Consider the following 14,123-nt stretch of genomic DNA (forward strand, 5'->3'; position numbering starts at 1 on the left):
AGGGGTTTTTTGTTGCATTTTAGGTGAAGACTGACTTGTTTCATTCTGGTGTCATGAAGGTGGTGAACCTGCATACTTTTATAAATGTGCTGCTTTTTTGGTTATTGAGTTTATATAATCCATTACATATATAAAGTACTCTGAAATTTCAGACTGCTTTTTTTGCTAAAATAAATATTTGAATAAAAGGTACCTAAAGACATTCTCAAATGATGAAATACCAGCTCCCTAGTCATTAAAACACCCTTTCTGAAGAACAAAAAGTTCTTTCTGAGTCCTTTTAGTGTAATGTATTGCCTCAGTATTTCTAGCCAGTCTTCTCCTTTATTTCTGTAAATCAAGAAACTGTAATTATATGTATGGATGATCATTATTTGTTTATTCATTAAGCAGTTTCCTGTTCTCATGCTTTTCAAACAATTATGGTATAGCAATCTGCTGAGTTAAAACTTTCTAAGGATTAAGATTTGTCTTATCGTTTTTTGATCCTTTTTTTGTAGTTGAGTTAGGAATAGTGGATGTTGTTGGTAAATATTCAATGTGATTATTTTACAAGACTTATAAACAAACCTTATGACCAGGATAAACTCTTGATGCATTATATCACCGAAGAACAACTTAGTCCTTAATTCTACCATGAAACACCATTTAGATGATGATGCAAGTGGACATCATATTAGAAGAAATAATCCAAAGGACTTTGAAGCCTTGACCTATTCCCTTTGAAGTTTCATAATGAGAGTACACTCAGGTTTGTTACAGCTGCATGAATACTTAGGAAATAAAATAGCGTTCAAACATTTTTGCATTAATTAAAGCAACTTATATTGGACTTTGTTATAATTTCCCTGCACATACCGTCAGTGATCTTAGGGTAGGAAAGTCATGTTGTTTATGCAAACTGTCATTAAGTGAACTTCTGAAGAGTCTGGTCTGGCAGACTTATGTCTCCCTGACAATTCTATGGCTAGCATTTCGCATTTCCCTCACTCGAAGTAGGCCCTACCTTACAGGACTCTGGTGTTGGTGTGGAGGTCCTAGAAACACTCAGGTATTTAGAGTTACAAGCCACTCGTGATTTACTGCCTCCTTGGAGACTGGGCAAGTGAACAAGCTATTACGTTTGCCTATCCCATAAAAATCTCATAGTTCTTCCCTCCTTTCCAATGGAGCAAATAAGTAAACAACATCTTAGAATACGAACAGAAAAAGAAAATCCCACCACTCATCTCTACCCTAAAAAGCTGGGTTCAGAGGTGAAGGAATTCTGGCCTACGCAACTTCTTGAACACAGTAAACACTATTTACTGATCATACAGACACACAGTTCAGATTTTGAAGGTCTTCTGAATTTGTAACTAAAATGATTAGAGGTGTAATTATTTGGGAAATCTGTGTGTTGTAAAGAAGCCGACTCAAACTAAACCCTCCATTCAATATCCTTAACACCTCGATATCCTAGCTCGGCTTTCTCTGTAGAAACCATGGACCCAAACAGGCCCCCAGACGTTAATGGGTGTATTGCCTGGTGTATTGCCTTCCATTACTGTAGAAGGGCAGGATAAACGCTAAAGCTGAACAGTTGGGGCAGTAAATACTGATGGACTCATTCATGTTCAGATATCAAGGGCCTAATAATACTAGAATATGCTGCTATTTTAGATACTTGGGTTTTATGATTATTAAGGGTAGATTTGAGCAGTCCTATGTTACACATGTTATTTGCAAGATTAGCATTGAGAGATAAATTTTAGAAAACGCATTGCTGTGAAAATTAGTCCGATATATTGAATACATCCTTTGTTTCAGATTATTCTTTGTTAAAGTTTAAAACTCATAAAATGCAATAACTGTTAAAAAGTATGTGCTTTTTGTATAACTTGCATCAGGATAAGTAACCTTTCTCTGTCGCCTTACTTTTTTCCCCATATATAAGTTTTGGTACCTGTCAACTTTTTGGGTTCCAGGTACTTTTGTTTTTAAATTGCAGTTCAAGAGAACATGAACAAAACCTTCTGCTGTCGTATCTGTACACCCTTAACGTTCCTCAGTGTATCTGTACACGCTTTGCTCCAGCAGATGTGATGTAGAAATGGTTGTAGACATTTGTCCACTGTTTCACAATACGTGATGCTCTGTTGTTTTCACAGAGATGATTTCTGTGATTCTGTAACAAATACCATTTCTGCATTCTTAGAGCATTTTAAGCCCTTTGTTCACCTCTTGTCCATCTTAATTATTCAACCATTTTTAATTGTTTGGTTTTGTTTCTTCAGCTTTTCCATTGTGCTTCCACAATAATTCTCTTGTCTGTTTACATGCTGTGTTTGGTGCAATTGCAGGACACAGAGTTGCTTCATCCTTGCAGTGGGTATTTAGTTGAAGCACAATCTCATTTCCTTCTTGCAACCTATTACTTTGTTGTAGATGTTAATTCCGTGCTTTAACTGGATCATTTCAAATGTTGTAGTACCTTATGATAAAGAAAATATTATTTAAAAAGTCATTGCTTTTTAAATCCAGATTTCTTTTCCCAATATACTGATATCTTTTTAGTCAATGTTATCTTTATATGATCAATATTGCCATCATACTTTAAAATAATGAAGTGGATTGATACGAAATCTGGAAGTTAGCTGAGGAAGAATGTTACCAGGTTTGCAATATTCAATGCTAAAGTATTTGTTTAAAACCAAACAAAATGTTAATTATAATTATTTTTTCCTGCAGTTGTGTGCAGGTAGAACCAAATAGAGTATGACTGGAGTTAAAGTTATGATACTTTCTTATATTGACTGTATCTATGGGTAACTGAACAGGATCATAACATTAGTCTAGATGATTGCTTCAGAAATCATGGGGTATTTTCTCCAAGCACATTCTGAAAACATATAGTTGAACAAGAAAATTTCAAATGTATATGTTACTATCAAATAAAATTTGATAAAAGCTAATCATTAGGAAAAAGATATTTAAATAAAAATCTAGATGAAAAACTAATGAGATAACAAGTTCACATTAAAAAAAAAACCCACTAGATCTATTTCCATAAATTGATGAATTATAGTTTGAGTTCAGGGAAAAAAAAAGAGAAAGGTTATTAATGAAGTACAAAACTGCCACCCAGTGGAGGTGTTTGACTTTACATTTCCTCAATCTTCAGATTTTCAAGAAATCAGAGATCTATTTTCTTGTCACTGGAATGTATAATATATTTACTCATTATGGAAATTCCTCCCAGTTTTCTTGTCATAATTATATTTATCTGTAGTAGACAATAATGTTTCAAACAAACTATACAAAAGAAAGGCAATTACGATTTTACAAGAGAGAATATTTAATGTACAGTGAATATTGGAATGCTTATAGGGAGCTAGATTTAAAAAAGCTGCGTATCTCACTCGTACGGAGGAGCCCAGAACTGGACACAGCACACCTAGTTTGGCCTCACCAGGGCTGAGTAGAGGGGAAGGGTCAGCTCCCTCACCCTGCTGGCAACACTTCTCCTCATGCAGCCCAGGACACCATTGGCCTTCTTTGTCTCAAGGGCACGTTGTCTCTTGAAGTTGTCTCTTCAACTTGATGTGCCCCAGGTCCTTTTCTGCAAAGCTGCTTTCCAGCCAGTTAGCTCCCAGCACATACTGGTGTCTGCAATTGTTCCTCCCCAGGTGCAGGACTGCACTTCACTTTGCTGCACTTCATGGGATTTGTGTCAGCTCATTTCTCCAGCCTTTGAAGGTCCCTCTGAATGGCAGCAAGACCCTCCAGGTTACACAAAATTCCTCCACAGTTTTGTATCATCAGCAAACTTGCTGAGGGTGCAAACACTCTGCAACTCTACACTCTGCAGATATTCATAAATGAACTGGAGAAGTGAGACTTGAGAAGGGGAAGCTTACAGCTGATAATGAAGTTAGTAAGAGTCGTGAAGATAAGACCTGAATGTAAATTTATCATGCTCTCATCAGAATGCAATTTTTTTTCATGATAATTTAAAAAAAAAAGGTTAAAAAATTTAAGACTGAGGGACTATGCAATAAAATGGCAAAAGATACCAAAAATCTAGAACTATTAACTTGTGGACTTGAGGAAAAAAGTCCTAAATACATATAGAGAATAATGAGCTCTGATGTGCTCGTAACTCTTTAAAAACAAGACCTTGATGTTAAAGTAGATCTTGGGAAATGTCAGCTCAGCGCTTGGTAGTGATCAAAAAGCAACTGACGTGGTAGGAAGTAGTAGGAAACAAATAGAAGATAAAATCTTCTAGATCAACATAATGCTGTTGTATGAATGTCCACATTTTGAATTTCATGATAAACTAGTTTTGTCAACTCAGAGAGGGTACAGTAGAACTGTAAAAGTTTCAGGGAAGGATGGCAATTTTGATCAACAATATGGAACAAGTTCCTTATGAGGAAAGCTGATATAGACTAATATTCTCTCAAATGGAGAAGAATCAGTCAAGGGGGCATATGATAGAGATTTCTAAAATTGTAAGAAACAGCAAATGGGTAAGTGGTGAACAGTTCACTGTTTTTTCCAGCACAGGAGTTGGAGGCATCAAATAAACCTAACATGTACAGATTCAAAAGAAACAACAGGGTCTTTACCTAATGTGCAATTAATTCTTTGCTGCAGGATGTTGTCTGCTTGCAAGAGTTTTAAAACCAGCAATGCACGTTAATGGAAGAGAAATCCACTTGCAGACTATTAAATATGCAGACAACTTCTCTGGTTTAGAAAGGTCCTGGGTTGCAAATCAGGTTACTGGAAGAGTGTACTGGAAAAGTACTACTACCTTTTTTAGTTTTTTACGTGTCACCTGCTTTTTGGCTCTTGGGACAGGATACTATGTGAAATAGGCTTTTGGCTCGTCTCAGTAGAGTTATAATTTTGTTCACTATGAAATTGGATGATTCTTATTCAGAGTTGCAACGCTCTCCACTGTGGCAGTTCTCAGTTTACCTCTTCAGGCACTTGGAGAAATAGGAACAAAAATAGACTTTGCATTGTGCCCCCAAACCTCTGTAAATTAGGAATATGTAAATGGATAATCCAAAAGTAAAATATTTTTTGTTTAATTCACTGCACTTTGAAGAGTCTTCTGGAACATGAATCAGTTTCTGGTAAGAACTTCAACTTCTTTTTCCAGCAGTCTGCTGCTTAAATGGTCTACAATGATCTTATCTTTCCAAACTAGGTTTTTTCTTTAATTATGTAGCTATTTTTTCCCCCTATTAAGCCTTAGTGCGGCTTTTCTCTAAAGTCTGATTGACTGGATAACCCCCAGGTACCTTCATTGGGTAATAAGTACTCCCGTGAAAGTGATCTGGATAGAATTCAGAACTTGGAAAAGTGATTTGATCTAGACCACTTCTATGTACTGCTTCTGTGTGCAGAAAAGTGGTGGTGGAGGGAAGGGCCATTTTGTCATCATTATCATTCTCATGATAATGAGGTCCAAGTAGAGTTTTGGTCTGTGGTTATCAAGACTGCGTTAGATACCTGTCCTATCTACTGACTATGGCAAAACATGGGAGAAAATGCAAATCTAAGTTTCATAGTAAGGAGGTGGGTTTTTTTACAATTACTAACTGATTTATTTTTCCAACAACAACATAGAAAAGGGAAACCTTGCACTGTAATGTCACTGTATATCTTTAGTTTTCTCTGAGATGTCTATCCAGCTTCCCATGTACTTTGCCAACTTTCATATTTCTTTAAGAAAAGTACCTTAGTGAAACATTTTTCACTAACCTGGTATTTTAAAATACATTGCTAACTACCAGCAGATGTAACAATTATTTGTATTTATTTAAGACTTTATAATGTATATCTGCTTTATCTCACTATCTTAAAAAAAAAATCCAGTTTTATGAAAGTTTGCTTCAACTGCAGTGGTTTATAATTATTGACGGAAGAAAGCATCAAGTTGCATAAGTAAAGAGTGTGTCCAAATAGGCAATAAATTCCATAATTTATTAAATTTTTCTTGGGATGGAGTCCTCTCAAAACAAAGGAAAAAGTAGAAAATTAGAAGTAATAAATGAAAATTAAGAGTTAGAGGTGGTTGGAACTGAATCTATGTAGTGAGATTGTTTAGTTTTTGTTTGTTTGCCTTATGTAAAGGACTAACATTTAAAATTGTTTTCTCAGTAATGAAATCCTAATTTACTTGTGGTCATTTTTCAGGATAGGAGCACTTGCCATCTGATTTGTATCTGATTTGTTTATTTCAAAAGCCTTCCAGAGTAGTATTGGCATTAGAGATAGCTAACTTATTTATGCCCTACAGCCAGTGTCTTCTTGGCAGGCTGCTTGGCGACCAGGCAAGTACAACAGGATGTTTGTACAATCAGCTTTCTGTTACCCAGCGGAACGAAAGACTTTAAAACCTCAGAAAATACAGCCCCCCCGACATTACACAAACTAGGGGATTTGCTGGCATGCAATACAGTAAAGAGTCACCTTGTGACACAAGATCAGCTTGGATCTAAAAATGAGGGTGTAAAGAAGAGTGAGCCAGGCTCTTTTCAGTGGTGGCCATGACAGGACCAGTGTGAGGACGCACTGAAACACAGGAAGGTCTGGCTAAACTTCAGGAAACACTTTCTCACTGTGAGGGTGGCTGAGCATTGGCACAGGTTGCCCAGAGAGAATAAGGATGGAGATTCATGGAAGCATTCAAAAGCAGTCTGAATGTGGTCCTGGGCAACCACCAATGGGAGTAGGGGTTGGGCTAGATGACCTCAGAGGTCTGTTCCTACCTCAGCCGTTCTGTGGTTCTGTGATTAGAAGCTTTGTTTCCATGTCGGTTTTGAAGGTCCTTAAGGTATTGCAGCACCAGGAAGTGGGAGGTCATACAGTTCAGTTGCAAGTTTATATCTCAGCTGGCTCCGAGAACTATCCAAATTATGTTCATGTGTCTTAACTAGTAAGGCTGGCTGAGTTGCGGTGACTATGCAAGAATCAGGCTGGCTCCACACAGAGCTGTGTCAGATTTCTTCAACTCTGACATGGTTAAAATTTGTAACCTAGACAAATCGCTCATTGATAATTTAGAGTTTGCAAGATTTCTGGCTTGTTTCTGTAGTCTAGATTAATCTGTTTTGAGAGTTAAATGGAATTTAAGAACTCAGTAGTTGACAAAGCCTGACCTATATTTTGTTTGCAGTTCAGTTCCTTCCATTACCGTGTCATTATTATTTACTTTGCTGTTGTGATTTTACCATTCTAAGCAGCATCCTAACACCATTGCACAATTAAACTTTATTATTCTCTTGCAAGTATGTTCAGAAACTGACTTTTGGAATTATATGTGTGTGTTTATTCTTTCTAGTCAAATTCTTCAGTGTTTTAATGGTTCAGATTGCCATCTCTGTGTGCAGGGTATTTTCCTGGGATGTTAACTATTCATGTAGAATCTTACCAAATCAAGGTGACTTCACAAAAAATACGAAGGGAATGGACATGACTTACTTTGTATTATACAAAATTATAATTGTGATGTGATTTATTTTTAAATTATAATAGCTTATATGCAAAAATGAATGTTTGCTTGAGAAGAATTAAAGAGGTAATTTGCTAGGTGTCAGGTTCTATCCAATAGGTAGTTTCTTCTAGTTAAAAAAGAAATATAATGGTAATGGTAGAAAGAAACAAAAGAAGTTTATGCTGTAGGCTGTCAGTTTATTGCATAGTAGACAATCTATTAAATATGTTACATTATATCAATTTATTATGCTCTTGCTTTTATGCAGTAGCAGTGTTTTAAGTAATGAATTAATTCTTATAATTAAGTATTTTCTAAGCATATTTTTAAGGAATAAGTAAACCATGAAAGAATTGCTACTTTTTGTCTTACCTCTGCTTTAGAACAAAGATTAAACAAAACAATCTCTAGAATTTATTTCGGAGCTTTCAGCTAGGAGAAGAAATGAAAAACACATGCCAGTTTAAATAACTTAAAATGATTGCATCTTGCAGAATGTCTGTCACAAAAAGTTACGTGTACTTAATTTAAAAAAAAATTTCAACTTTTTATGCTGTGTTAGATTTCATCCATGGGGGTTCTTCCATCATTCTCCGCCTGCACAAATATTTGTGCCAAGATAAAAAAATAAGCAACAGAAGGTTGGGAATGGGTAGACATGGTGAAAAAAAGACCAGGGCAGGTCTATGCCAGCATATGTGAACTATGGCTGTCTTACCCAAATCCCAAAGAATGTTAAGCATTGGGCAGTGCTACATAGAAAGTAGATCTTTTGTTAAGGTAGGTCTGTAGGTCTGTATCCTTCTGTTAGCCAAACTAAGAACTGATTGTTAGCAGCATTTTCAAAGCCTGTTTGGTTAGGTTATCATGTGACTTTAAGGAGCTGAACTTCAAGTCAGGATGGTCATGCCCTGCAAAATGAGGCAGTGCTTAACCAACTGAGGTGCCAGAAGGGTCACAGCTTTTTCTGGGGACCTGAGGCAGCTGTTTCATTAAGTCCTGTTTGGGTGAATGGATAAGCAGAGTCTGTGTCCAGAGGGAATATCAACCAGTCAAAGGAATTAACAGCAGAAAATCTGAAAGTCCATAGACCTAACCAGTTATGATTCCAGCAGAGCAGTCAGGCAATTTTCCCACACTGGTAGCTCTAAGTAGAGGCCCGTTAGAGTTTAGGTAGATACTATTACTAGTTGGAATCACCCAAGTTTTTTATTTTGTGTCTTGTACTGTATCAGTCCCTTTTCCTTTTATTTTCATATTATCAGTTCAGTTGCTTGTATATAGCTTCACCTGTGTTTCAAAAAAATAGCTTTGCATTAAAAGCTTCCACGTCATACAGAATTCAGAGAGGTGGCCAGGTTCTGTGAGCATTCAAGAGGAAGGGAAAAAAAAAAAAAAGAAGAAAGGAAAAAAAAGAAGAAAAGAAAAAAGCAACTAAGGACTGGACTATTTTACTGATCTGGTGCTTTTGTCCATGCTTTGATGTTCATATGCTGTTTTATTGATTCTACTCTTCCAGGGACTATGCAAACCCCTTAGTATTAGAGAATACTGACAGTAAATTTAAAGTCTTTGAACTGTTTAAATTAGGGTTTGATTCCTTTTTTTTAGTTGAGGAAGCAGAAGCCAAGCCAGGGAACTGGAAATACAGTTTTGGATTAATTTTGATTTGGAAGCAGATTGAAGGGGGGCTTTGATGGTGTAAGAATAAACTCCAGTTGCTTGTTGTGGAGGGCTGTAGCTTCTGGGCCAGTATCTTACAGAAGACTGGCTTCTCTTAAGTCATTACACGGCTGTAATTAAAGGTCTTCTCTTTCTGCATCTGCCCAAATGTAGCCATGGTATGGACTGAGGGAAACCATAGTATGTGACCCAGGTTCTAGAGGTCCATTTGGTAACTCTACACCTTAACATTGCAGCCATCACTTAACCAGGGCCTGTGTAATCAATACTCAGCCTCCTCGTTTTTTCATTGCTGATTTAAATTTCTCTGGCTTTACTTTTCATGCTGTCAGTTTTGTTATACCTTTGCATTTTGTTATATTCTTGCTAAATGGAAGAGCTATTTAGTACCCTGTGAAGGTACTTAAACCCTGTAATTAATTTTCATCTAATAGAATTAAGACAAAGAATTCTTTGTATCTCTTGCTGTTGGGTATTTTTCCAGGTCTTCATTTGTATTTGTGATTACTCTTTTATCCAGTTTGCCTCTGTGTAGTGATTATGTGTTTACAGTTCAGTTTAAATAATTTTATTTAATGCATGTTTTTTCATAATTCATATGTGTCTGTGTGTGTGCATGCGTGTGTATGTCATAATATCTTATCAGGTCTACATTTATCTGCAAAACTAAAGTTTCTTGCTATTTCAGTCTGGTGTATCTTCCTCTCATTTTCCTCTCTCAGCATGGGAGCCCTCTGCTTTATCCTCTGCTCTCAGAAACACCATGGAAAATCTGGTCATGTCATTTTAGAAAATACTGCTAATGACTGTGTTCAGATTTTCTTTTCCATCACCATTGTAAAAGGTCTTTTATTTATTTGATAACCTACATCTACATTTTGGACCCAGTGGTGTTGTATGTAATATACTGTGCTGAAGATGGCACATTGTTTTCTGGCTCTAATGGAATGTACTAATTTTATTTTCACAGAGTACCAAGCTGCCATTTTGCATTTAAAGAGAGAACACAAAGAAGAAATTGAAACATTAAAGGTATACTTTTGTAATTATTTTTTTTCTTTCTCTGACTCCAGTGCATTTTACAGATTTAAGTTGTGCAACATGTACTTTCCATCAAATGTTAAAAATTTGTTTCTTTCTAAAAGTTGTTTTCAATTGACTGCCAACTCATCAACTCAGTTACTAGATAAAATCCATACATGTGCTCATATATGTTGGCAAAAAAGCAATTTTACATTTCCTCTTTATAGTTTTGGTTATTGTTGTACTCTTAAATTCTTCCCTCTAACTCAGCAGTGCATTACTTTTATATTTGCTTATTATATTAAGACACTGGTATTCAGCTACTCAATGCTTTCTCAGTGAAGCATGCTTCTGTAGAAGCAGTTTTCTGTAATTTTAGACTGATAAATAAGCATAATAATTCCATTTGTGAGACTCTGAAATTTTGCATTGAATACTCTTTATTTATGTCTGGTTTTGTGAGTGTAAACTTGACCAACCATCTAATTGTCAAAATCAGAAATAACAAACTTTAATATTAGAACTCACTTTCCCTTGGCATGATTGACTCTGATAAGCAAAGTGAAATATTACAGGGAACTGTGTTTATTATAAAAGCAGGAACTTAAATGGCAGTATTAACTTAAAGTTAATTTGTTGAGCGGTCCTAGTTTAAAGAAAAATTAACAGCACCTTTCTTCTCTCACCAGTTGTGATACATTCTTAAGCACAGCTGCACTATGTTCTAATATAGGTCCATACACTAAATCCTTAGTGTACAAGTCACCAAGTACAAAACATTCTGCATTTATTTTCTTTGTCATCTTTAAGGCAAATAGAATGGAAAAAAAGTCAAATTTACTAATACAGGGAGTCTGATAATCCAGCATATTGGTGCATCGACTGTGTAGACAGATCACATATAGCAATCATCAGACTAGTACAAGTACAGTATGTGTATTACACAGAGTATTTATGTCTTTGTGTCCCAGAACATAATGGACATAAAACTTAAGAGGTTGAGATCTTTGAGTAGACAGGGGTGGAATGACGGTAGCCACTTGAGGAGTGGACAGGACAGGCAAAGAGTCTCTGGTGTGTGCAGCATCTCTTAAAATTTGCCACAGGGAAATGCAGGTTAGCACTAAATAAATACAACAGTCATGTGCAATGAATATTATTAATATTAATAACTCCTACAAAGAATAGCATAACTCTCCCACACAAGAACAGTAGATGGATGCGAGGAGGCTTTATTCATTTTGAGAGGGTATTTCAGAGAATACATAGTCTTGGTGAGAGAGAAAAATGTGTTTGTGCATCTCCAGCAACCCTGGAAAGAGCAGAAGCAGAGGAGACAGACAGATACTGTCAGGCAGCCATGAAAAATCGCACACTCTCCAGTTTCACCTTTCATTAAAAGAATGTTCGCCTTCCACCTTTTGTTTTTCATAAGAGCACATTGGAAAGACACTGTAGAAGTAGATTAATTTATTTGCTGCTCATAACTTTGAATGATATAAACATTGTCTTTTAAATCAGATTATTATTTTTTATCTGGATTAATTTTTTCCTCAAGTATTATAATTTCTTAATGATTAATTGTGTTTATATGTTATCTTATTTAGTAGTAAGGAAATTGTGAGTTGTTTCCAGAAAAGTGAAATTGTGATGTAACTTTCAGCACCATAATATCTCACCATTTTGTATATGTATGTAAATATCATTAGAAATGAGCTAAAATGCAAATATTTGCTGTCCATGATTAGTAGAAGACTTAGCAGCAATGTCCTGCAGATCATGGTTTCTTATGTTGCCTGCATTTGGTGATTATTTTCATGTTTGCTACTGTTTTATCTTGCACTATGTAGTTCCAAAGGTAAACCCGAAAAGGTGATATGAGTGTTTTGTAGACCTTTTTATGAAACAGCAGTGAAGTGTAAGGTCTACATCATGATGATCAGAAAAATAATTGATTCAGAAAAATAATACTTACATGTATTATATGCAAGACATAATTCAAACAAGATTTCTGCTTTTCCATTTTGGAGTTACTCATAAGTTGCAGGAAACCTCGCACAGTGTTCTGTTTGTAAGTTTGTAAGACTGATGATTCCTGAGATATAATGTAATTTTTCATTTTACCATATTGAAGGACATAAAAACTTCCTATACAAAGGCCATTTGAAGCAAGTATCTTGTCTCCAGCAGTGACCAGCAGTGGGTGCTTAGAAAACACATAAAAAAAATACAGAGTGTAAGGGTAATGCCTTCTTCCTGTATAGTGCTTTCTGGTTTTATTTGATTTTTTTTTGCAAGCCTGAGCGTCTTCATTGTCTCTTCCTTGTTGCTTCTACTACCACTGCCTCCATGCCCCTTCCTAACAGTGTGCTGCTTGATTTTTGAACCTCAGCCCAGCCTGGTGTAAAGCATCAGGTTCATAAAAGATGCATAGTGACTAAATTACTGAGAAATGTTGCCCTACTATACCATTGCCAGCAATTAGTGTTCTAAGGGTTTCCTGAAACAGAGTCTGCAGACAGGCTATGTGTGCAGTACTCATCAATAAGTTATAGTATCACATGCTTCTGTGACTTCTGAATGCTGTGCCATCTGAGCAGCGTTCCTGTGCTGCTTCTGGGTGTCCTCGACAATTGATTCCTTGTACTAGAATGTGACCCATCAGAGATGCATCCTTTTTGTTTGTAGGGCTGCTTTGGAGCTGTTTATTTCTCAGGAACATATAGAATGCCATGAGAAAATTTCTATATAGTGCCAGACTCATAATCTAAAAGACATTTAATCTGAAAATATTTGATTCCTATATTCTTAATATGCCCTGTGTCCAAAGAAGGTTAACACTGTTATTAATTTTGTGAGGAGAATGTCAGATCTTACTGCAGCATGTTATTTTTCATAGTGGGTGAAATCTGAGTTAGATGCTGCTACATGGTCCTTCTGCTTTGGTAATTTATAAATTGTTAGTTCTGTTTCTGTGTTTCAGTAGTTTTCTAAGTGAAAGGGTATAATTTCAAACTTTTTTTTCCCCCTTTTTTTTATAGCCTGTCTACTTTAAGAGGTTCTTTCTCCTGTGTCCCTGATGTTCAGACATTTTAAAGAACACAAGTTTGCTCTCCTCATCTCTGTTGTTAGCCCTTATTATTTTGTCTTCAATTTAAAAGGATTTTTTCCCAACTTTTTTGATGCATTTAAAAATTACTGTTTTCCCCTGAAATTGCTTCAGTCTGTAATATTTAAATATAACAGCAAAGGGATATGATTTTTGTTCGTTCTTTATGTTACCAGCATTTGCACTGGTAAAAATAGAATGCATTGGAGAAGGTCAGACATTGTCTGTTTACTCTCTTTCTTATGGCTTTTCATTATTTGAAGGAAGGAAAAGCTACATTTTAAGATAAAAAAAAATATTAATTACTACATACTGCTGTACATATGGAATATGGGAATGTATAGGGAAGTAAAATTGTGTAATGATTTAGTGTAATAACTTGTTACATTTTATTTTTTAAGGGTATAACAGAAAAATATGGTGGTAGTTATCCCAGCTATTGTAAATGCTTGGGTGAAATGTGATTTTGTACTATGCACTGAAGAAACCTACAGACAGAAATGTCTCTGAACCAGTTCTTTTGCAAGCTGATCCAGATCTGTTGTCTTTTATTTATGGAGAAGGTTGATCATCATACCTTCTCTGTAAAAGATTAGGAGTGAGACCCTTATTCTTTGTTATTCCATTCCATACAAACTTAAAGAAAAACTTCTTTACTGTGAGGGTGACGGAGCACTGGGACAGGCTGCTCAGAGAGCGTGTGGAGTCTCCTTCTCTGGAGATGTTCAGAACCCGCCTGGACGCTTTCCTGTACAACCCGTTGTAGGGAACCTGCTTTGGCAGGGGGGTTGGACTAGATGATCTCCTGAGGTC

At 36.0% G+C, this 14,123-nt stretch overlaps 1 protein-coding gene across 1 annotated transcript in view; it reads left to right on the forward strand.

Moving 5' to 3' along the window:
- Positions 1 to 14,123, forward strand: part of FMN1 (formin 1) — a 143,809-nt gene that overhangs the window by 14,745 nt on the left and 114,941 nt on the right. The window contains exon 3 of the mRNA XM_010167059.2: positions 10,149 to 10,210. Within this exon, the coding sequence (XP_010165361.1) occupies positions 10,149 to 10,210 (62 nt within the window). The remainder of the gene's footprint in view (positions 1 to 10,148; positions 10,211 to 14,123) is intronic.

Source organism: Antrostomus carolinensis, unplaced genomic scaffold (assembly GCF_000700745.2).
Source record: "Antrostomus carolinensis isolate BGI_N321 unplaced genomic scaffold, ASM70074v2 scaffold2784, whole genome shotgun sequence".
NCBI classification, from domain to species: domain Eukaryota; kingdom Metazoa; phylum Chordata; class Aves; order Caprimulgiformes; family Caprimulgidae; genus Antrostomus; species Antrostomus carolinensis.